The sequence below is a fragment of the Mobula hypostoma genome, chromosome 12 (assembly GCF_963921235.1).
Source record: "Mobula hypostoma chromosome 12, sMobHyp1.1, whole genome shotgun sequence".
NCBI classification, from domain to species: Eukaryota; Metazoa; Chordata; class Chondrichthyes; order Myliobatiformes; family Myliobatidae; genus Mobula; species Mobula hypostoma.
The window spans coordinates 81921868-81944656 of record NC_086108.1 but is presented as its reverse complement, the minus strand read 5'-3'; the positions used below and the strand labels follow the sequence as shown (position 1 = coordinate 81944656).

Genomic DNA, 22789 nt, shown 5'->3' with positions numbered 1-22789 from the left:
TAAAACTGCTGAGTGTTTCCAGCATTTTCTGCTTTTATTCCATGAATTTGTACTGTGCATTACTGCTAATAATTTGGTTGGTCTTTCTATATGTAGGTTCTCTCTCTCTCTCTAGCTATCCATCCCGTAGGATCATGATGGTTCCTTCAGTCAGTTAGGGGGTGTGATATGTGCATCCTGGAGAGGCTGTACAGAACGATCCTTGACAGCGACTGCTTGCCACATACTTGGCAGATGAGGCCTGGAGGGACAGCAGGGGCAGAAGCTCTGTTGTGGCGCTTCCTGTGCCTTTCCTGTGTTGCCTCGTTGAGCAGCGTCCACACCTTTTCTGATGGCGTCCCTCCACTGTGAGCGATCTTGAGCCAGATCCTCCCATGTTGATGGGGCAATGTCAGCTTTCTTGAGGCTCCTGTGCAGAACATCCTTGTACTGTAGTTGCTGGCCTCCTTGTTTTCGGGTACCACTGGACAGTTGGCCGTACAAGATGTCCTCGGGCAGTCTTCCATCGGGTATCCTGACAACATGCCCTGCCCAGCACAGCTGGGCTGACATCACCAAGGTTGGAACTGCTGGCATTCCGGCTCGAGAGAAGACTTCAGTATTGGAGACCTTGTCTCACCAGGTGATCATCAGAGAACGCAGGTGACGCTGTTGTAGTTGGTCAAGCTGGCGTAAGTGTCTCTGATATGGGCACCATGTCTCACATCCATATAACAGGTTGATATGACAACGGTCCTGTATACCTTGCACTTGATGTTCTGTGACCAAACTCGGTCTTTCAGCTGACCAAAGGCAAAAAAGGCTTTTCTGTTTCTTGACTCAATCTCTACATCCAGAGAAGCTGAGGATGTTATTATGCTTCCCAGGTAGCAAAACTTGTTGACAGCATTGAGATGAGTGTCATCAATGTTGGATGACAGTTGGTTCTTCGTAGCTTGAGCCAGGAGCCAGTCAGTACAAAACTTCCATGTCAAGGTAACCATGATTATTGTATTAACAGAGCCAGAGATGGTGTCTTTTGGTGTGCAACTCCTCTAAAGACATCTCTAGGCCTTTCTGCCATCTACAAGGCAGACATCAGGAATATGATTCAATACCCGCTCCTGGCACACTGGCTGTTTGTCCATCTTGTTGTGTGTGTGGCTTTTCATTGATTCTATTGTTTCTTTGTATTTACTGTGAATGCCAGAAAGACAAATCTCAGGGTGGTATTTGGTAACATCTACGTACTTTGATAATAAATTTGCTTTGAACTTTGGCTGCACAAGTGTAGCATCAACAACACTGAAGACACTTGACACAATCTGGGACAATTTAGATCACTTGATTTTGCAGTCTCTCTAAACATTTATTTGGTCCAACACTGCTATACGGTGGCTGCAGTTTCCACTATCAGCAAAATGCACAGCAGTTGCCCAATAACAGCACCACACAAACCTACAGCCCCCATCACGAAATAGGATAAGGGCAGGAGGTGTACGAGAATACCACTACTGTAGGTTCCTTCTTCTTCCCACCACACCATGACCTTGAAATATATTGCATGCCCTGCAATGTCACTGGTCTAAATTCCAGAACATCCCAGCAAGTAGCACAGCAGGAGTACGTTCACCAGAGAGACTATAGGGATTTAAGGTACAGGATTACGATTACATTCACAAAGGCAACTAATGCTGACTTGCTGTTGATGACCATATTCCAAAAATACTTAAACTTAAAAACAGATTAACAAATGCGTATCTCATCTTATTGAACATGATTTTTGGTAAGATGGCAGGACATTCGGGGACTCCATGGGGACTACCAAAAGCGTTGCTGTCTTTTTTAAAATGTCTTTTTTACGATTGCAAGACACTGCTGGATATTAAGAACTTCAACTACTGCAGAAATGCCCCATCAGCAAGTTGCTCGATAGCAGAGCAGCTGGACTTGGTGTGGACTGTTTGCTGCCAGCTACAGAAAGGCATCAGAGTTGGTGCACAAAGGCGGTGTCCTGTCTAACACTGAGTGATGATCTTGGATGTTTTTCTTGTGATCGCAAGACTTTGCTGGACATTGGCAATGTAGAATACTGCAAATCTGGTTCATTGGAGAGACTGACAGTGGGGGAGCTGCACGGCCGTGGACTAGGCTCACGCTGGGGCTATTTTTTGCTAAATGCAACTGTATGTTTATTGCTATCTTATATTTGCTATATGTGCCTTGTACTGTGTATGACTATACGACTGGGCTTTGCACCTTGGCTCCTGAGGAATGGTGTTTCGTTTGGCCATATTCACCATGTCGAACGACAACTAAACTTGACCATTCCCTGATTTATACTATGGCCTATCATACAAGTACTGTTTGTGAACCTAGATAAAACTCCTAACAATATAGTTAAATTTATTGTGTCTTAGACTACTCTCCCAAAATAATTTATTTTACTAATTGATTTCCCAAACGAAGATCCTTCTCTTGTCCCTTAATCCATTTCTTAACATCAAGACATAGTACTGTCCTTTGCTAATAAGAGTTATAAATTAAAAGACATTAGAGATTCAAAGAGTTATGTGCTATCAAATATGGTTCAGGCAATGGTTGAGAATACTGATTTCCACAAATGTAGTAAGAGGATAGAGCTCATCCAATGACATGGAGTCAATGAAATGTAGTAACAAGATAGAGTACTTACCTTTTTCTGTAACCACTGCACAGCCCAGCTCCAATGATGGGGATGTTCACGAAAGTAGTCCTTTGCAGCTGGACATCTATTAAATAATAAAGCAAACAATTATCTTGGAATGAGGAAAAGCAAAATTAAAATAAAACCAAAGATCTGGTTAAATTAAACAAAGTAGCACTTGCTACTCTCAAAAACCTAGGTATAAAGCAGAAAGACAGTTTAAGATGAATTCTAGAGATGAGAGTGACTGCTCTTGACATGAAAGCAAAATTTAGAAGTGTGGTATGGCCAAGCTTTGGTAAAACTGAAGTAAATTAGCATCATTGGAATAATTGTCCAATGGTCAAACATAAATCAAACCATGCATGAAGGTGGCAAGATCTAGACAGTGTTCAGGTACAGAATGGTAAGTGGGAAATAAAAACATACATCACATGAGCGCCCAGCCTCAACCATCTCCATAGAGATATGCATAAAACTAGCCATCAATTGGCACGCATTTGAACCAGAGGAAGGAAACATGTGGTACAATAAGTATGTTCTTTTTAAAAAAGGCAAACTGTTTAGCAATTGTGGTGACCAACTAAGTTATTAACTGCTGTTCTACATAAACTGGAAAGATCTTACACAGGTGACAAGTTCCTAGGACCACTAATAATTCAATACTTCATGAAATACATCAGTGCCTGATCACCATTCAGATCTATCTAGAATGTAAAGTGGTCACCTTTTTCTCTCAAATATGATGGGTTTTCCCCTCCCTACTTGAGTATCCTCTTGGCCAAGAACCTCTGAAATATCAGTGCTCTTTTATATCTAGGCTGTGTTGGCACGTGGCCAAGTGGTTAAGGCGTTCGTCTAGTGATCTGAAAGTCGCTAGTTCGTGCCTTGGCTGAGGCAGCGTGTTGTGTCCTTGAGCAAGGCACTTAACCACACATTGCTCTGCGACGACACTGGTGCCAAGCTGTATGGGTCCTAATGCCCTTCCCTTAGACAACATTGGTGGCGTGGAGAGGGGAGACTTGCAGCATGGGCAACTGCTGGTCTTCCATACAACCTTGCCCAGGCCTGCACCCTGGAAACCTTCCAAGGTGCAAATCCATGGTCTCAGCAGACTAACGGATGTCTATTATTATATCTAGGCTAGTAATCAGATCCATTAGCAATCTCTCCATCATAGGTGCCATGATTTCAAGCTATTATAGTCCTAATTTTTGAACTCCCATCCTTCTTGACTGCCTTTATGAATCTTCATTAAAAAAAAGCCTTTTGTCACCTGCCCTAATATCATCCTCTGTTTCAATATGCATTTATTTAAAAATGCCATGGAAACACCTTTGAGGCATTCGGACAAGTTAAAGGTGCGCTACTGTATGAAAATACGATATTCCCCAGAAGTGATTTCCCCTCATTTAAACAAATACTTCCGCTCAGTGGTTACTGTAAGTCAACACAAATTTCCTTGATCCAAGTTCCTGGGATGGAGCCAGTGAATGAAGTCAAGTTTCTTAATATCAAATATGGAACTGAGAAAGATGGGAGCATGTGGTGTGAGAAAAAAAATATCAGCCTAAAATATCAACTTCACTTTCTATTATCACTAAATGCTCCCTGACCATTTGGCAGGTAGCATCCAATCAGGAAACTGAATGCTGCCACCATATTTTATTTCAGATTTCTAGCAACTACAATATTTTATATTGTTTCTCAATTGTTCCCAGATTAATTACACTCTCCATGATACCTTGCTCTCCGGTTTTCTTTCAAGAACAAGCCAGACACAATACCTGACAATATAGTCAACGTAACTTCCATTTTGTCTATGGCAAGTGATACCAAAGAATTGCTCCAAAAAAGGCCATAAGTAGGTATAAATAATGAAAAATGCCTGGATTGTGTACTCTACAATGTTGTAATGGACTCAGACTATACAGCCGTTGCTTGAAAGTTTGTTTGTAACTTGTAACCCATTAAACCAGCACTCAAGTGAGGCACAGCACATTTAGAACTAAAAATCTTTAAAAAAAAACTTGCAGATTCTGAAACCTAAAATAAAATCAGAAATTGCTTGAAATGCTGCACCTGTGTTAGTCTGCATTTATGAAAAGAAGAGAAACAATTTGCAGGTCAAAGATCCTTCTTCAGAACTCAGTTTACAATTTGTCATAGGGGAAGTTCTTCAATTTTACATTCAACTTGTTCACTTGTAAAAATCCAATCAAGAAGCATAAAACACATTCCAGGTCATAGTAACTTTAAGAACTCATTAAGTAACAGTAATGGAATAAAAAAAAAACAGCCCGCTTTTCTGTTATACTTGGAACTCTAATCAGCCGTAAAGAAACATCTCAACCAAGCAAGATTAGAGGATAGTTACATTTTTATAGGACGGCCTGTTGTGTGGGCAAAAACACCTTCAGATGAAATGTTAGTTAGAAGATTGAGACTTGAATAGAATATTGTTTGACATGTAAATTACCTTGAACTATTAATCCTGACCACGTATCCTAAATACTCTTGCCTTACTCACATTTATATGTCATCACCAGGTATGGCAAAGCTTCTGATCACTTCTCAAGCCTTTAAAAAGCTAATATTGTCTAAAGTGAACTGCCTTGGACAGTAATTCAATATTTACAATAAATGTAAGCCACTCAGAAAAAAAATCAGCAAAATCATGTTCATATTTTAAAATCAATTTTAAGTTCAAATACTTACTTCTGAGCTAACAGTACCAAGAATTTGATACACTGATAGCAGCGACTGCTGTCAACATTGTTACTCTGGTGCATCAAGGCTGTGGAGTGGACAGAGAATATTGATTTAAAAAATTAATAGTGCAGAACAAGCTGATGAAAAAAGCAAGACTATATTAAAGATATTCCAGAGTCGTTCAGCTGGATACTATGCGCCATACACACAAGTGCTACATACACAAATATGTGAACACTATTGGCAAGCTTACAACACTGGCAGGAGTAGGGTGTTGAAAAGAATGAGGTGCAGGCATGCAGCCAAACACGATTCAGTTATCTGAAAGTAATTCAAAACTACGGACTCAATAAATATGTTGCAATTCAGACTTGGAAAGCAGAGGTCGAGTCCAAAGTATGTATTAGATTTGCTCATCTCATTCAGACTTGAAAGAATATAACGATTCAAGCTTCTTTGGGAAAAGGACAACAGAAAGCAACAGTTCGTTTAAAAAGCATATGCTTATATAATTGCAAGAAAAAGTTTGTGAACTCTTTGTAATTACCTGGTTTTCTGCATTAAATACTCAAACTGTGGTCCGATTTTCATCCAAGTCACAATAATAGACAAACACAATCTGGCTAAACTAATAACACATGAATAATTGTACTTCTTCTCATCAATACTGAGTATACCATTTAAACAATCACAGTCTAGGTTCAAAAAAAGTATGTGAATCTCTGGGGTAATGCCTTCTACAAAAGCTATTTGGAGTCAAGTGTTCCAATCAATGAGATGAGATTGGAGGTGTGGGTTGTAGAGGTGCCCTGCCCTATAAAAAAGACACAGAAAATCAGGTTACTGACGGAGCCTGCTCTTCTCAAGAAAGATCTGCTTATGCTCTGTTGTGGCTGACTGAAGATTTTTCAGTGGCACTCAATGGACTCAAGCTGTGGGATCGCTTGCTTTCCAGCTGATGGAGGTGAGGCATTGAACCATTGTGCTCTACTGGGGGTGGCGTAGCACAATTGTGGCAACTGAAGATTTAAAATGGACTGAAGGCTCTGGACTATATACATATACATACACACACACATACATATATATTTTTATATATGTACATTCTGAGGCGATGTATGTTTACTGATATTCTATGTGGGTTTGTTGACTTGTATACATCAAATAGCGGGGGGGAGGAGGGAGGAAGGGAGATGGGCTTCAAGACTCTTATTACTTGATTGTGATCTTGTAGATGCTTGTTGGTAACGTGTCTTTACACTTTGACCCCGTAATAACACTGTCTCGTTTGGCTGTATTCATATATGGTTAACTGACAAATAAATTTGAATCAATCAAAGCAACTTTCAGACGGCCTTAGGAGAAGAATTGTAGAGATACATGAAGCTGGAAAAGACTGCAAAAGCATTTCTAAAGACCCGAGTGTTCATTAGTCCTCAGTAAGAAAAACTGTCTACAAATGGAAGAAATTCAATACTGTTGCTACTGTCCCTAAGAGTGGCTGGCCTGCAAAGATCACACCAAGAACACAATGTGCAATGCTGAAGGAGATGAAGAAGAACCCAAAGGTAAAAGTAAAAGACCGGTAGAAATCTCTAGAACTTGTACTAAAGTCTCTGTCCGTGTGTCCAGTAGAAGAAAAACACTGAACAAGTATAGTGCTTGGGGAAGGACACCATGGAGGAAATCACTGTTCTCCAAAAAAAAACCCACCATTGCTGCATGTCTCATTTGCAAAAGACCACCTGGATGTTTCACAATACTTCTGGGACAAAGAGAGCACCCTGATGTATGATGCAAGCAGGGTGTGTTATTAGCTTAGGCAGATTGTGTTTGCCTATCTTAGTGACTTAGAAGAAGATCACACTACATTTTATAAGTAATTAATACAGAAAACCAGGTAATTGCAAAGGGTTCACAAACTTTTTCTTGCAACTGTGTATCAGGCACAAAGCTAGTTACTCTCCCAACATATCAGGTTGCATTGTATGCCTTCCCTTTCTCAGTAGCTTCTGACTGCAATCAACACTCATGTACAGAACCAGTTGACATCAGCATGTGGGTCAGCACAGTTGTGGCCTCCTTGCTGACTGGCAGACACATTCAACCTTTCAGGCCAATGTTAGGCTCAGCACCAAATTCCAGGGGAGGAGCACATGTGTTGAGCTGAGGAACCTGATACAAGACTTATTTGACTCCTCAGCTTTTCAGATGCCATGGATTAAGTAACTGAATCCCCTTCACATGACCCTGACTGGGGGAGGGTGGGGCTAAGCCGGAGTTACACCTTGTCCAAAGGCGACCAGCAGACTACTGGAGGGAACGTGGTAGAGACGCATTTCCAACCCGCCACGCAGACCATCAGAATTAACTATCCAAATATAGCCATAACATTTCTAACAGTGCCTTTTTCCTCCATTTGTTTAGCAGTGGACTCCGTTTTCATCAGACTCAATCCACTGGCTCTATGCCATCAAACTATTTACCTGCTACCCAGTGCTAGAAATCTATAATAATTTTTTCCTCCAATTAAGGAGAAGATGGGAACCCGTTAACCTAGACTACACTATGAATGTTCCCTAGGCACAATGTCAAGTGGCATTAATTTGTTTTCGTTTGGCATCCATTTCAATTTGGATTAAATTGCTGACCTCGACAAAGTCATTCACCTCCAAAAAATGTCCCTCATGCCTCCCTCAACTCCTCTGTTGTGAAATCTACACTTATTCCAATGTCTGCTAGCATGCATTCTATCCTTCTGTCATCAGAGTGGAGGGGACTGAATTTATAGGTGGTGGGTTAGTTAACAAATATGTACCTAAAAGTCCTTTCTCCGACTCAAAAGCAAACTGTAGCCGGCGAGATTGCAATGGATCTTCAATAACCTTGAAAACAAGGTGAGAGAAAACAAGTTAGTTACTGGTGTGGTTATTTCACAACGGATTCTTCGCTCTAGTGTGAGTAGGCCGCTGATACACTCTCATTTACTTTTTCCAAAGACTACCAGCATGCCCTACTTGCTTTGTCGGTTATTATCAGCCTGTTGTTCGTACTATACAAGAAGTTAAACCATAATCGCAATTTAAATTTGGAATTTATTTTTAAGGACTTATTTTTTTCTTCATGTTATTTGTTGGCTTCATTTTTTTCCCCAAATTTATCTCTTCCTCTTGGACAATCTGCTCAAACTTGGAAATAGTGATTTGAATTGCTACAGTCAAAGAGTGGTTAAGTCATTACCTCAGTAAAGTCATCAATAAAGTCAAAGAAATGCAAAAAAAATGAAATTGCCTTTTAAACTCACGAGAGAGCATAGGCCATCAACTTCTTGCTGTTGATGTTTCTGTAGCAGGCAATTTCTTTCTTACGAGGTCGAGTTGCTAGCTCAACACTCAAACCAGCACGGATGGAAAAGCGTGTCTGGGGGGCCGTCTGGGTTTGAACTCAGGAGCCTTCACTCCAAAGTCCGGCGTTGATGCCACTACGCCACCAGCCGGCAAAAGAAATGCAAGCCCCAACAACAACTTTGACCATTTAGGTTCTGAGCACGGGCCCTAGTGCTGCATTGTTATGTCTACTACTGTATACATTTTATCTAACATACAAGGCTAAGAAAGCCATTCATAATTCTCGTACATACCAGGATTTCATGCAGTAACTGGAAGATATTTTTCAATTCGTGAGGTGGAGCTGTCTCCAGTTGGATCTGAGTAACACAAAACATACATAATCATAAAATGTTATTACAGAAAATCATAATTAACCCTTGGTCCATGTTTATGTAACTACACCAATAAGTAGCTTTTTTTGATATGATCCGCATCCATCTGAGCAAGGCTTTTAACAAGCATCTTTAACAGATTGGTAAGAAAAACAAAAGTCTATGGGATTCAACAGTAGGTAGAACATTAGGGAGATATTTGTGAGGCTATTAATAACAGTAGACAATGCTAGTTTGGAGGTTTTCTTAAGATTTGTGGAAACCAAGGAGAGGTCTAACTGAGGAACAGAACATTATGATAGGCAAAGATATGGACTAATTTCTATTCATAAAGAGATCAATATCAGGATGCATGCGTGGATATAAAGTAACAGGTACAAATACTGATGAGGAATGGAAAAAAAATATTTTCTCATATAGAGGATACGAAGAAGGGTAGGAAAAGCATAGTCCAATGTTGTGGACTACAAGCTATTGAAAGGAAAATGGAAAATAGGCTGAGTTCTATCAGTATTTTTCTTCAAAGTATTTCTCAATTTGTGAGCAATATTATATAAAAAAAGAGTAAAATATCATAATATTAGAGTCATATCAAAATTAAACAAAATGCGCCCTTTTGTCTCTTATCTCCAGGCTACGTCCTGACCTCACAGAGGGAGCTGCCTTTGTTCTCCTGCTATCTACTCAGAAAATCTGGAGCAGCACATGCTGTTTTTCCACCCTTAGAATTCAGGAATGACTGCTTTTACCAGGATTGCTTACAAAATGACAGAAAATGCTGAGTCAGGAAAAGCCCAGCAGGCTAGGCAGCATTTACAGCTGCTGCATGTTCACTTTTTTTTTTAAGATGCTTCAACATCTGCTGAGTGGTTTCAGGATTTTCTGTATGCTTCAGGTTTCTAAAATCTTAATTTTCTGTTGTATTATCACCTGGTGCAAAACTCAATGAAATTATGTTGAAACATGCTTTCCTCTATTCCCCACCTCGAGCAGAAACTTGTGGTCCTTTTGCTTTTATTTCAAGGCTTCCTCCACTTCAAATTTTATCGTATTTTCCCTGAAAGAAGCCTGAACCATTGTTTGTGGTAAAAGCTACCATAAACAAATGGTCTAACAACCCTTGCTAGAATCATTTCTCACTTTTTATATCCCTCATTATGGATGCATTGCATTTTTCCATTCTCTTTCCCTTAAGGATGTCACCCCATTGGTTCACACTTGGGAATATGACAGCTTTAAAAATCACTTCCCTTTGGCCTAATTTGGAACCAAAGAGCCCAGCCCTTGGTCAGACTGATAATACATGGGTCTTGGGGTTTTGCACAAGTTGAAACTCCTGCTTTATTATCCCTCAGTGATCCTTATTCTCTTTTGTCAGCACTCATATTGGAAACAAAATGTGTTTGTGGTGATTAAAGCCTACATGCGGTATTGTGCAGAAGTCTCCGGCACTCCAGCTATAAGCATTTAGAAGGGAAAGGGAATGGAAAAATGCAGTGCATTCACAATGAGGGATGAAAGAAGTGAGAAATGCTTCTAGCCTTTTGCACAGTACTGTTTTTTGTAAATGCAGAGTAGAGAGCGAGTTGGTAAATCCGGTGGGAGCAAAGGATATTGAATTGAATTGAATTGACTTTATTTTGTACATTCTTCACATACATGAGGAGTAAAAATCTTTATGTTACGTCTAAATGTGCAATCACAGTAATTTATAATAATCTATAATAAATAGAACATTGGGAATGGCAAGGGTGGAACGCTGTGGGCGGCGTGTGGGAGAGGTGGCAGAGAAGGAATACTGGGGTGGGGGTGGTGCAGGTACAGGCACATTCAGTCCTGAGACACCAGGCAAGGTCAAGGTTCCAAACAATTGGTTTATTGATCATTACGAATTGTCTTTCTGGTGTTTGCTGCTCCCTTCCTCCTTTTCCCAACCATGACTCCCCTTTCTCTGCCTCCTTCCCACTCTCACTCCACAACAGAGACCCATATCAGAATCAGGTTTATCATCACTCACATATATCATGAATTTTGCTTTTAAAGGCAGCAGTACAGTGTAATATGTAAAATTACTAAAGGACTGTGCAAGTGAACTATTTCCAAGTCAGAGCGGTGTGTGGATTGAAATACAACTTCTAATTAGTGGTGCTCCCATGATTTTGCTGTCCTTATCCTCCAGGCAGAGGTCATTGGTTTGGAAGGTGCCATCTGTTAGAGTGATTTTTGGGTTTGGGTCATTTACCTTTGGCAAATGGCTTTGGCTACCAGTCTTTTGCCTTTGAATATGTATTGTGAATTTTATTTGGAGTGTAGGTCTGAACAATGGGTTCTTAAAAGCTGTGAATCCCAGTCCAGATGATGCTGGCGTCTGTGGTATGGATGCAGATCACGAGGTGTGAAGTTTGTATGTAGTTTCAAAAGGAAGCATTATCTACACTTTGTAAATATGGAATTGTCCTTCGTGTTTAGCACATAAAATATCGAGTCTCACGTTGGGCCAGCAGACCTTTCTACCGAAATTGTCTCCACATGATGCCTGCTGTACCTTGTTTTGTCGAATAAAGAAGCTGCTTTGTATCTACCAGTAATTTCTTCCAGCGAGTTCATTCACTATTGCAGTACTATGCAAGTTTTAGGCACCTTAGCTATATATATGTGTGCCGAAAACTTCTGCTCAGTACAGTATACTAACCTAACCTTAGCAAACCTTTAGCAAAAATTCAGTATTTCTGTATTCACATGCTGAGCCAGCATTTAAATGTCCATCCCTAATTGCCCTTAAGAAGGTAGTGGTTGGCAGCCTTCTTGAACCGCTGCAGTTCTAAAGGGCATACCCATAATGTAGTTAGAGAGGGTGTTCCAGCACATCCACCCAGCAACGGTGAAGGAACAGTGAACTATTTCCAAGTCAGGGCGGTGTATGGATTGAAATACAACTTCTAATTAGTGGTGCTCCCATGCTTTTGCTGTCCTTATCCTCCAGGCAGAGGTCATTGGTTTGGAAGGTGCCATCTAAGGAAGCTTAGATGGTACAAATTGTTACTGTGTGCTGGTGCTGGAGTGAGTGAATGGTTATCGATAGGGTGCCTATCAAGTGGCCTACCATGTCCTTTATGGTGTTGATATTCTTGAATGTTGTTGGAAAATAGATTCACTCAGGTAATGGGTGAGTATTTCACCACACTCCTGACTTGTAGATCGTGAACATTTATTAACGCTGACTAATTTTATTCTCACTACTCTCTCCTTTGTTATCAGTATGAGCTGCCAGTAAAACAGTTCCAATATATAAGCAGAAGTGGAAGTCTTTGTTCAGAATCACTTGTCTCCTTCTCATCAATGAACAACCAAATGTTGAAGCAAAGAATCCTTTATTCATTCTGTCCATTTACCTTAATGGTCTGTAATGCTTGTACCAATGAGAAATGTTCATTGCAGAAACAGCAGTAAGTCACCATCTCCGAAAGCACAGATAAAGATCCCGTCAGCTCTCGCATAGCATACATAACCTGAAATAAATTAAATTTAATTAAAAATGCCACTACTTCTTTTGCATTTACCACAAACAGGAACAAAAGTTTGCAAAATCCCTACACCATAAATTTTAACTTTATTTTTCTCTTTTTTCACATTTAAAAAGGCTGGGAGCAGCATTCTGTAACTGTACATGGAAAGTGTTATCCTGAAAATAACTACATCAAGAGATCTTGCAAATAAATGGAATTTCTCTCAGCCCAGCTATCTAACCTGATGTTAAACATCCCTACTGACTTCCCTGGATTATTCTGAGAGATGAACACTAGAATCACTAAATGTTACTTATCAAGTCATACAAAACAAATATTACAAAACATTACCTCAAGTAAGTAATTTTGTCCTTCAGGTCTGAAGAGAGTTTCTACGTCTTGGTGCAAAGGTACCTGTGGAGTTGGTGAATGCCATTTGTACTGCCCGGGATCTTAAACAAAAACAAATAATAATATTGCTTGTCTTCTACTTCAGCTATTTTCAACCATATTTTTTCTTAGCTTCCAGACCCAAAACACATGCCATGAAGTGAATAACCACACAAAATGCTTAGGGAACTCAGCAAGTCAGGCAGCATCCCTGGAAAGAAATGAACAGTCGACATTTCAGGCCAAGACCCTTTCATCAGGAATTCTCAGCCCAAACACCAACTGTTTATTTCCCTCCATAGATGTTGGCTGAGTTGCTGAATCCTTCCAGCATTTAGTGTGCGTTACTGGTAACCTACGCTTGCCCAAATGAACCAAGAAGAAAACTGGAAGTCAAAGCAAATACTTCTTTAGAATCAGACAGCAGAATCAATTTTTCTTTTAACCACAGTGACAGGTGACAACTGCTCCTGAGAGCTTCCATACTAGGAATCAGAAAGTACTCAAAGCTTATTTAGTAGAAATTCAAGGTTGCCTTTTGCTACACCAAATCAACCCTGCAAATTGCCTTAAATCTTAAAGATTGCATCTTAATTCTATTCCAAGTTCATTTTGTTAGACAGATTGACAGGTAGTACTCAAAGGAGCCTGAGTGGCCTAGGCAAAACTTTCTCCCCAGCATATCTTTACCATTTTCCAACGATCCATCCTGGTATTATCCTCCTTTTCCATCTGCCCATCATTGCTGACCTCATCTGGTTCTACCAGCTCCTGTTTCTACACCACACCCACTGCATTTCTATACATTAGCATTCTTTCTTCTTCCCCTCTACGTTGCCAGCCTTGATGCAGGTTCTCAACCCAAAACATCAATACATCAAGCTTGCAACAAGAGATACTACTTGACCCACTGAATTCTTCCTGCAGTTTATCTTTTTTTGTTCCAACTGATTTTATTATAAAAGAATTTAGAGTAGAAAGGTCTTACTTCAATTATATGAAAACCTTAAAGCACAACTGAAATATTGTGCAGAGATGCAATCACTCAACCCAAGAAAGGATATATCCATGGAGTTCACCAGATCATTAGGATGGTGAGTTCACTGGACAAAAAAAGATGAAGTAGGCTGATCTTTACGCTCAAATTCAGAAGAATGAGAAGTGGTCACTTTGAAATGCACAAATTCTCTAATGGTATTGACTAAGTTGACACTACCACTATCTGGGGTAGCTGGAACTAGGAGAGATCACAGACTCATGACAAAAAGTTGAAGAAAGTAGAAATTTCTTTACCCTGGGTAGTGAATCTTTAGAATGCTCTACTAAAAGGGTTGGGGTGGCTCAGTCACTTGATATTTTTAAGGAAGGGATCAATATATCTTTGGATATGAAAGTAATCGAGACAAATGTGGTTGGTGTAGGAAAGCACTACTGAAGTGAAAGATTCAGTTATTTCTTAATGAATGGTAGCACAGGTAAAAGAGTAAAATGGCCTACTCGGGCTTTTAATTATAGTGTTCCTACTCAATGAACCTATGTTCAGCAAAAACGCAGCATCTAGAATATTAAACCGAAATTAAAATCCAAGGTTATGGAGTGGAAGTAGGCTAGGGATTCCATTTCCCAAGTGGCTTAACCGAGGCAGCAGACAATACCCAATATTACTAAATAATATCCAGCGAGGAAACAATTAAAATGATGATTAAAAGCAAAACACTGGAACTAAAAATAACTGAGGTAATCAACTCGGACACAGTTTACAGCAATCTACTATGTACACATATGTGCTCAAACACCTTTGCACTGCATTGAAATATTGTAACTTTTATTTGCACTTGAACTTGTGCTCATCAATCACCTCAGTTTTCTCTACTCTTTCTCCAATTAAGGGCACATTACATCCATTCTCTTAAGCTAAACACAGTCCTCAATACTGCAATCACTCAACATGAATTTTGCATTTACCATACGGATATTCTGAGACGGTATCCATTAATCACCTTTGACAATTTTGTGAAACAATTGCCTTTGTTGTATGTCCCATGCTTCATTCACCCTCCTTTGATCTCTCAACTTCATGCCATGAGGCATAACGTTACTGTTTGATGATATCTCAATTTTGAGCAACACTTAATTAAAATGTGTATATATGCACAGAGAATCATCGAATACTGGTCTTCACTTTGGCAATATTTTATGGAAGCTAATCTCTAAAAGTAAACTCAACATACCAACTGTGAGTAGGGATGAAATGTCTGTATGTAAGACTAGTGACGCCAAAGTGATATGAAGATACCAGAATTCACGGGCCTGTGCAGAACTCCAGCGCCGACTCTGGAAAACAAAGCCAATTTTAGTGTTATAACACTTTACTTGGATGGATTCATATCTTCATAAAAAATAAAGAGAACAGTTTTCTTATTTAAAACATTACCCATCACCTATGATTTTTCTTTTTCACAGATGAAAGAATGTACAATTAGATAAAAATGGAAGCAATGTTACTAATTTATCGATTATGCAGTTGGAAAATGGCAAGCAGTTAAAGGGAGGCATCTGAACAGAATGAGTGTTAATGGCTGACACAAAAATAATCAAGATACAGTATCCAACAGTGAGACCTCAATTAACAATGTACTAAGAGCTCTACACTTACTTGATTGTTCTGCCTTGAAGGACCAAGAAGAAAACAAAGCATACGTTTGAATGCAGAGTGTTTGAATAAGAGTTGACAAGCCTTGAAACCCTGAGGACAGATTAAAAGAGGACTTAGCAGGCATTAACAAAATGCTACAAACATTCCAGTTTGTTTAATATGTCAGAGTTTAAATCCATGAAATATATCATCCTGGCCACCTCAAGTGGAGTGATCAAAGGGTCACAGTCACAACTAGCAAGACACAAATGATCAGTGGCAAACTACTTTCTTCCAAACTTAAGAAAACATTAAATTTGTAGACTATTTGAGACAAGTTACATGATAAAATCATGACAGAATTGATTTGGAAAAAAGTAATTATTTGGCAAAATTTAGAGAGAGGTGATAGGAGCAGGAACACAGGCTTACATAGTTCCTTGAACTGTTGCACCACAATTCAATGAGATCATAATTTACTTGATCTTGGACAGAACTTCACTGGCCTACTTAGTCTTCAGAATGCTTATTCCACTAAAATATGAAATAAGCCTTAATATACACAATGATTGAGTTTCAACAGCTCTCTGGGATCAAGATTTACACCAGTTAAAGACTCGCAGCCCTTTGAGGGAAGACAGTTTTCTTTCCTCCTAAATGAGTGAAATCCTTATCCAGGTCTAGGTTCTCTCTTTAAAGAATACATTACTCATAATCTTGTATATTTCAATGATCTCAACTTCCATTCTGTAAAAACACCATACAGTGTTGACCCAACCAGCATAACCTCTTCTCATGGGACATACTAGTCTAAATGGAATCAACAAAGTTGTTCAGCCACAGCAAAATTTTGGTACTTATATGTTCTAGCCAACTTGCAATGAAGGACAACCTTCCATTTGTAATTAAACAAAGCTCTTAATGAAACCAGACAAAGTCTTAACAGTACCAAAATGTTGATGATACAAACAATTCTGAATTAGTTGAAACTAGTTTGAAAAACATGCTTTTGGAAGATTTTCAATTTAACTAATTTTGCATGAAGGTAAAGACTTCCAGGTAGTGGAGAATTTAGTTTTCAGAATGCGGGAAAGGTAAGCATTTTTTGCCCATCTCTAATTACTAGAGGTGATGGCAAACCAGTATCTTGAAAATCTGCAATATTGAAGGAGGATAGTCGTACAATGCTATTTGTTAGGTAAGTGGATAGACAGACAAGAAGGTGCTGTCTGGAATTAGATCCATTGACAGTACAGGAATGATATATTTTCAAGTTAGGATTGTTTGCACCTTAGAGGAGAACTAGCGGTTGATCTTTTGGATGATCAAGGCCATAGATTTAGGAACTGCTGTCTGAGAAACTGAGAACGTTAACTGCACTGCATTTTGTGGATACATGTACCATTATGAATTGGTGGTAGAATGACTGTGCTCTTATTTTGGTGGATGAGGTGCCAATCAAACAAGCTTCTTTATCATCAAGCTTTCAGTGTTGGTAGTGTTGCAGTCATCTGGGTAGCTGCAGTTTATTCCACCACACTCCTGACCACTGCTTTGTAGCTGGCAAAAAGAGATGCCAGGAGGAAAGTCACTCCCCACAGGATACACAGTTTTTGATCTGCTCCTGCAGTCGCAATTGCCCAGTTGACTTTGATAATGATGATATGGGACTTGACAATGGTAATACAAGCTGCCCCTGGTTAACAGGCTCCACAAAATGGAAAAATACACAAAAATCATTCTTTGGTAAACGTACTTACAGATTAGAAGGATCTAGTGCTTTCCCAGTGTATATGATGAATAAACTCTTCTTGGGTTTTCCAGCCGAGTACAGGTATCTATTTTAACCGACGTTTTGATGGCAAACTCTCATCTTCATTAGGGATGATGCTTAGGCATGTCTAGTTCGGTGGTGTATATACCCACCGTTATCTGTCCTTGCTGATTGGTTAGCCCTCAACCAATCAGATTCCCGCTGTCCCACCTTGTTTATAATTGAATTTCAGTTCTTAACTTTGAGCAAGACCATCTTTGTTAAAATTCTTATTCTCTATTCTTATTTCAATGGTTTCTTTCACCAGGCAGTCCCAAAAGCCATTGGCGTGGCACAGTAGCTTTGTGCTGTTGAAATCAATTCTACGGTCATTGTGTATGCAATGTTCTGCTACCGTGTAACGTGAACTTCCAATGCTCCTTGATGAGGGTTTCCACCATGCATCCCATCTGGCTGATACACACCGCTCTGCAATCACAGGGAATCCCGTAATTGCCAGCTATCCTGGGTCCCAGGTCATCTTTGACCTGCACAAACTGCGATTTGAGCTTCTGTATGGGTTTGTGGATGGTACTAATCCAGTATTTCTTCAGGTTCCTGGCGATCCTTCCAGAAACCATGGAAAGATTGGAAGCCCACTCAAAGAGATTTATACCTCAACAATAACAGTCACCATCACATCTCCCAGAGAGAGAAAGTGTCTGCATGAGGAAATAAGACAATTATGCACGACGTTACTACAGAATGGCTATAAGGCAAAGGAAATCAATCAGGCCCTTAAAAGGGCCAACGAGAAAACCAGGAAACATCCCAAGGACTAACCACTCACTATCACCTATCTTCCCTACATTTCCACAGTTTCTGGAATGATAATAAGATTAGAGAATAAGGATTTTAACAAAGATGAAGGTCTCACTCTGTTGAAGAACTTACCCTGATTTATGGTATTTTATTGTAAAAGAATTTCACCACCAAATTACTATAAGAGATTTTATCTCATTAGCAAACAGAAATAAAGACAAAGACCCCGGTATAAGGTTAACCCTTTAATACGTGACCACGGGGAGCTGCTGACTTACGACTCCGCCGATGTCAGGTTACATCTTAAATTTATACAGTAAATTTTGGGTAATAGTCAACAGCCAAATATACTTGGCCAGCGATTTCAGAGGCACTTGTTAGGTATCAGCAACTCTACAAATGTTCCTGCATGATACACAAGATGAGAATTGCACATCTACATCAGTCCCCAACTGACAATATTAACAATACCTTGTCACTGGCATGATCTATTGCTAGCTATTCTTAGCTCACACAAGCAAGGCAGCGTCTGCATCTTATCCTGTCACCTTTATGACCAAGTCTTGAGCAATACTTAGCTTGTAAAGCTTGACAACAAAATTTAATTTTCCTCTTAATTTTCTTCTACACACTCTAAGAACTGGAATTTGATTGCAAGCAAGGTGGGACAGCAGAAACTTGATTGGTTGAGAACTAACTAATCAGGAAGGACAGACAACAGAGGTATACATACCACTGATCTAGATGAGCCTAAGCATCATCCCTGAAGAAGATGGCGGAGTCTGTCATTGAAACGTTGGCTAAAATTGATACCTGTGCTTGGCTGGAAGCCCGAGAAGAGTTTATTTGTGTAACGAATGTCATCAACAGCATACAAGACTGATAAGAAACACTGACTGTAAATGGGGACAGAAAGGAAACTAGTTCTGGAGTTCATAGGAATAAGCATATATACAGTATATACATTGGAGTTTTGAATTTAACAAGATTATCCAAGCTTGCTTGAATAGCTGTCCACAAGTCAGATGTTTGTAACCAGGTGAGTGGTTAGGCTTCACCTTGTTGGAGACTTTCTTTACCTGATACAAATATTACTTGTCACTAGATCTCTCTACCTGCAGTCACGCTATGCTTCACCGGCCAGATTTATGAACTTTGAGCAGTTAGTGGTGTACATTCTCATGTGCACAAAGGTCATTCATGACGATAATGATTGGAACAACCTCTGAGGAACTTCTGCAGTGTCCTGAGAAGTTTGACCCCAACATTTACAATCATCTTCCTTTATGGTAAATATGGCTTCAACAGTGACTTCTTGATTCCCAACAAGTTTAGCTTTGCTAAGCCACTACAGGTTAAATATAGCCATGAGGACAGTCACCTTCACCTCCCCTTTGGAATTCAGCACTTTGGTCTCAGTTTTAACGAAAACTGGAAAGATTGGACCTATGAGATACTGGCAAAATCCAAAATGATCAGTACACAATGCCACCTGAAAACATCATTGATGACATCAGAAAATTGATGATGATTGTGAAATGACTGGACAGTATTTGACAGGCTCAGATTAGTCCCATTTTAAGACATTAACTTCCTAAGCAATTTTGCACATCTGGGGGTGAAAGGTTAAATGTTAATCCCTTAACAGAAAGGGCAGAGAATTTACAAGAAGAAATAAAAAAAAAACAGAGGAATTAAATAATTACTTTGTAAATACCACCATCGCCTAATCAGTACATCAATCAACCACTACTATTTATAACAATGTGGTAGGACAGCAGAGCTTTGATCAGATCTGCTGGTTGTGGATCACTAAGCTCCATTCCATGCTGTTCAGCACACATACAAGTCCTGTGTAACATCTTCAGTCGTTAGTCTAGGTGTTACTCAAGTATCCCCTTCTGCATTCCTCAGAGCTAGGGTTGATCCCCTAGAGTGATACTAGTGGTAGAGATTATAAAGTAAGATCTTCACCTTTTCTTGACAGCACAAATTAGACTAAAAACATACTTTACCTTTTGAACAAAGTTGTTGAAGAGGTTGAAGTACTGGGAACAATTTTTGCAATTCTCGGCTACATCCTTATCTAGTAAGCCAAGCAGCACCTCCAGCAGTTCGTCCAATCCTTTCAGCTGAAAAACAACATTTTCCTTGAAAACTTTCAAGATATGTTAACAATTAAAACATGAACATAGGTGGGAAATAGTCAGGAATTTAACAAAAATGATTTTGTAGGATGATCCTATTCTGATAGAAGGCATTTGGTGTGGACCACAAAGGTTATTTAGATGCAGAGACCCATAACACAGTCATGTTTTGTCCATTTACAGAATACAAAGTCTCTACATGTGAGGATTGATATCTTTTGCGCATGACAAGACCACTGTTGTACCACACTCCACTACCTATAGGCATGGCCAGTACGAGCCCAAAAAGCCACCGTCCTGTGTTCCACTCTGCTTGGCCTTTAGTTCTCCCAACCTCTTACCTACCCTTCTTCCCTCCCTCAATTCCACCCTGAACTCCAATGTTCTGATGTGTGGTGGTGAGGTGTGGGATGAGACCTCATTGTTATATTTGTGAGTTTTATTAGCCATCTAGTACTGCTAACCTCCAAAAGGACCACAACCTTCTCGTGGTTTGGAGGCTTGTGTGCCTCAAAGACCTAGAGAACTAAGTTGGCTGGACTCAGGGCTTCATGCTCTGGCTCTTGGCAGAGTCATCCATGCCAAACAGGTCAAAGGGTAAGGGACAGACTAAGAGTGGTTCAGCGGTCCTCCAAGTTCAGGGGTTAAACTCGGGGTAACAACCCTGACTGGTAAAACAGAACTGTTACGGAAACAGCAATGAAGAATCCTACCTCTAAGTGTGACAGTATTCCTGAATCTCCACCTGGAAATTGAATGACTGACAGTAGTGAAAACCGGGCTACTGGCATGAAGAAGGAAGCCCTGAACACTACCAGAAATGAAGGACCTTCATTGCTGTCCTAAACACAAGTGGCATAATGACAGTAAGTACTGCTAAGCTGGTTTGTAATATTAAATTTGGAAAATCAGGTTGGTAATGGACACCAAAAATGTGAGCTTGTTGAACGGCTTTTTAGAGCAGTTTGTCATTGAGCCTACTAGTGGATCAGCTATACTAGATTGGGTGTTACTAGGTGATTAGGGAGCTGAAGGTAAAAGGACCCTTGGGAGGCAGTGATCACAATATGATGCAACTAGAAATTTGACAGGGAGAAAGTAAGGTCTGACATAGCAGTATTTCAGTAGAGTAATGGAATTTACAATAGTATGAGAGAGGAGTTGGCCAAAATAAATTGGAAAGAGATGCTGGCAGGGCTGACAGCACAGTAGCAATGACGTGAGTTTCTGCAAAAAATTAGGGAAGTGCAGGATAGATGTATTCCATAAACAAAGAAATACTCAAATGGCAAAATAGTACAACCGTGGCTGACAAGGGAAGTCAAATCTAATGTAGAAGAAAATTAGAGGGCATACAATGACGCAAAAATTAGCGGTAAGACAGAGGATTGGGAAGCTTTTTAAAAAACCTACAGAGAGCAACTAATAGAATCATTAGGAGAGAAAAGATGAAATATTAAAGCAAGCTAGCAAATAATATCAAAGTGGATCGTAAAAGCTTTTTCAAGTATGTAAAAAAAAGAGATGAGAGTGGATAAAGGAACACTAGAAAATGAGGCCAGAGAAATAATAACAGGGGAGAAGGAGATGGCAGATGAACTAAATGAGCATTTTTAAACCATAAGATATAGGAACAGAATAAGGCCATTTGGCCCATCGAGTCTGCTCTGCCATTTCATCATGGCTGATCCAATTTTTCACCCAGCCCCATCTCCTGCCTTTTCCCTGTATCCCTTCATGCCCTGACCAATCAAGAATCTATCGATCTCTGCTTTAAATATACATAAAAGACTTGGCCTCCACAGCTTCCTGTGGCAAAGAATTCCACAGAATCATCAATCTCTGACTAAAGAAACTCCTCCTCATCTCTGATCTAAAAGGACGCATCTCTGTTCCGAGGCTGTGTCCTCTGGTCTTAGACTCTCCTGTCACAGGAAACATCCTTTCTACACACACTCCATCAAGGTTTTTCACCATTCGATAAGTTTCAATGAGGTCACCCCTCATTCTTCTGAATTCTATTGAATACAGGCCCAGAGCCATCAAATGCTCTTCATATGACAAGTCATTCATTCCTGGAATCATTTTTGTAAATATCCTTTGAACCCTCTCCAGTTTCAGCACATCCTTTCTAAGATAACTGCTCACAGTACGCCAAGTGAGGCCTCACTTGTGCTTTATGAAGTTTAAAAATTAAATCCTTGCTTTTATATGCTAGTCCTCTTGAAATGAATGCTAACAATGCATTTGCCTTCCTCACTACAGACTCGACCTGCAAATTAACCTTCAAGGAATCCCGCACTAGGAGTCCCAAGTCCATTTTTGCCTCAGTTTTTTGTATTTAACCTCCATTTAGAAAATAATCAACCATTTCATTACTTCTACCAAAGCTCATCAGTCTTTTGCATCAGTCTTCACTATGGAAGACACCAGCAGCG

General features: G+C 39.8%; 1 protein-coding gene across 5 annotated transcripts in view; it reads right to left on the bottom strand.

Moving 5' to 3' along the window:
* usp24 (ubiquitin specific peptidase 24) overlaps positions 1-22789 on the bottom strand; it is a 262902-nt gene that overhangs the window by 20726 nt on the left and 219387 nt on the right. For all 5 annotated transcript variants that reach the window (XM_063064478.1, XM_063064479.1, XM_063064481.1 and 2 more), the window contains 9 exons: positions 20220-20336; positions 15651-15740; positions 15226-15328; positions 12956-13056; positions 12491-12607; positions 9018-9083; positions 8196-8262; positions 5384-5462; positions 2675-2750 (listed from right to left, as the gene is read on the bottom strand). In XM_063064478.1, coding sequence (XP_062920548.1) covers positions 2675-2750; positions 5384-5462; positions 8196-8262; positions 9018-9083; positions 12491-12607; positions 12956-13056; positions 15226-15328; positions 15651-15740; positions 20220-20336 — 816 coding nt within the window. The remainder of the gene's footprint in view (positions 1-2674; positions 2751-5383; positions 5463-8195; positions 8263-9017; positions 9084-12490; positions 12608-12955; positions 13057-15225; positions 15329-15650; positions 15741-20219; positions 20337-22789) is intronic.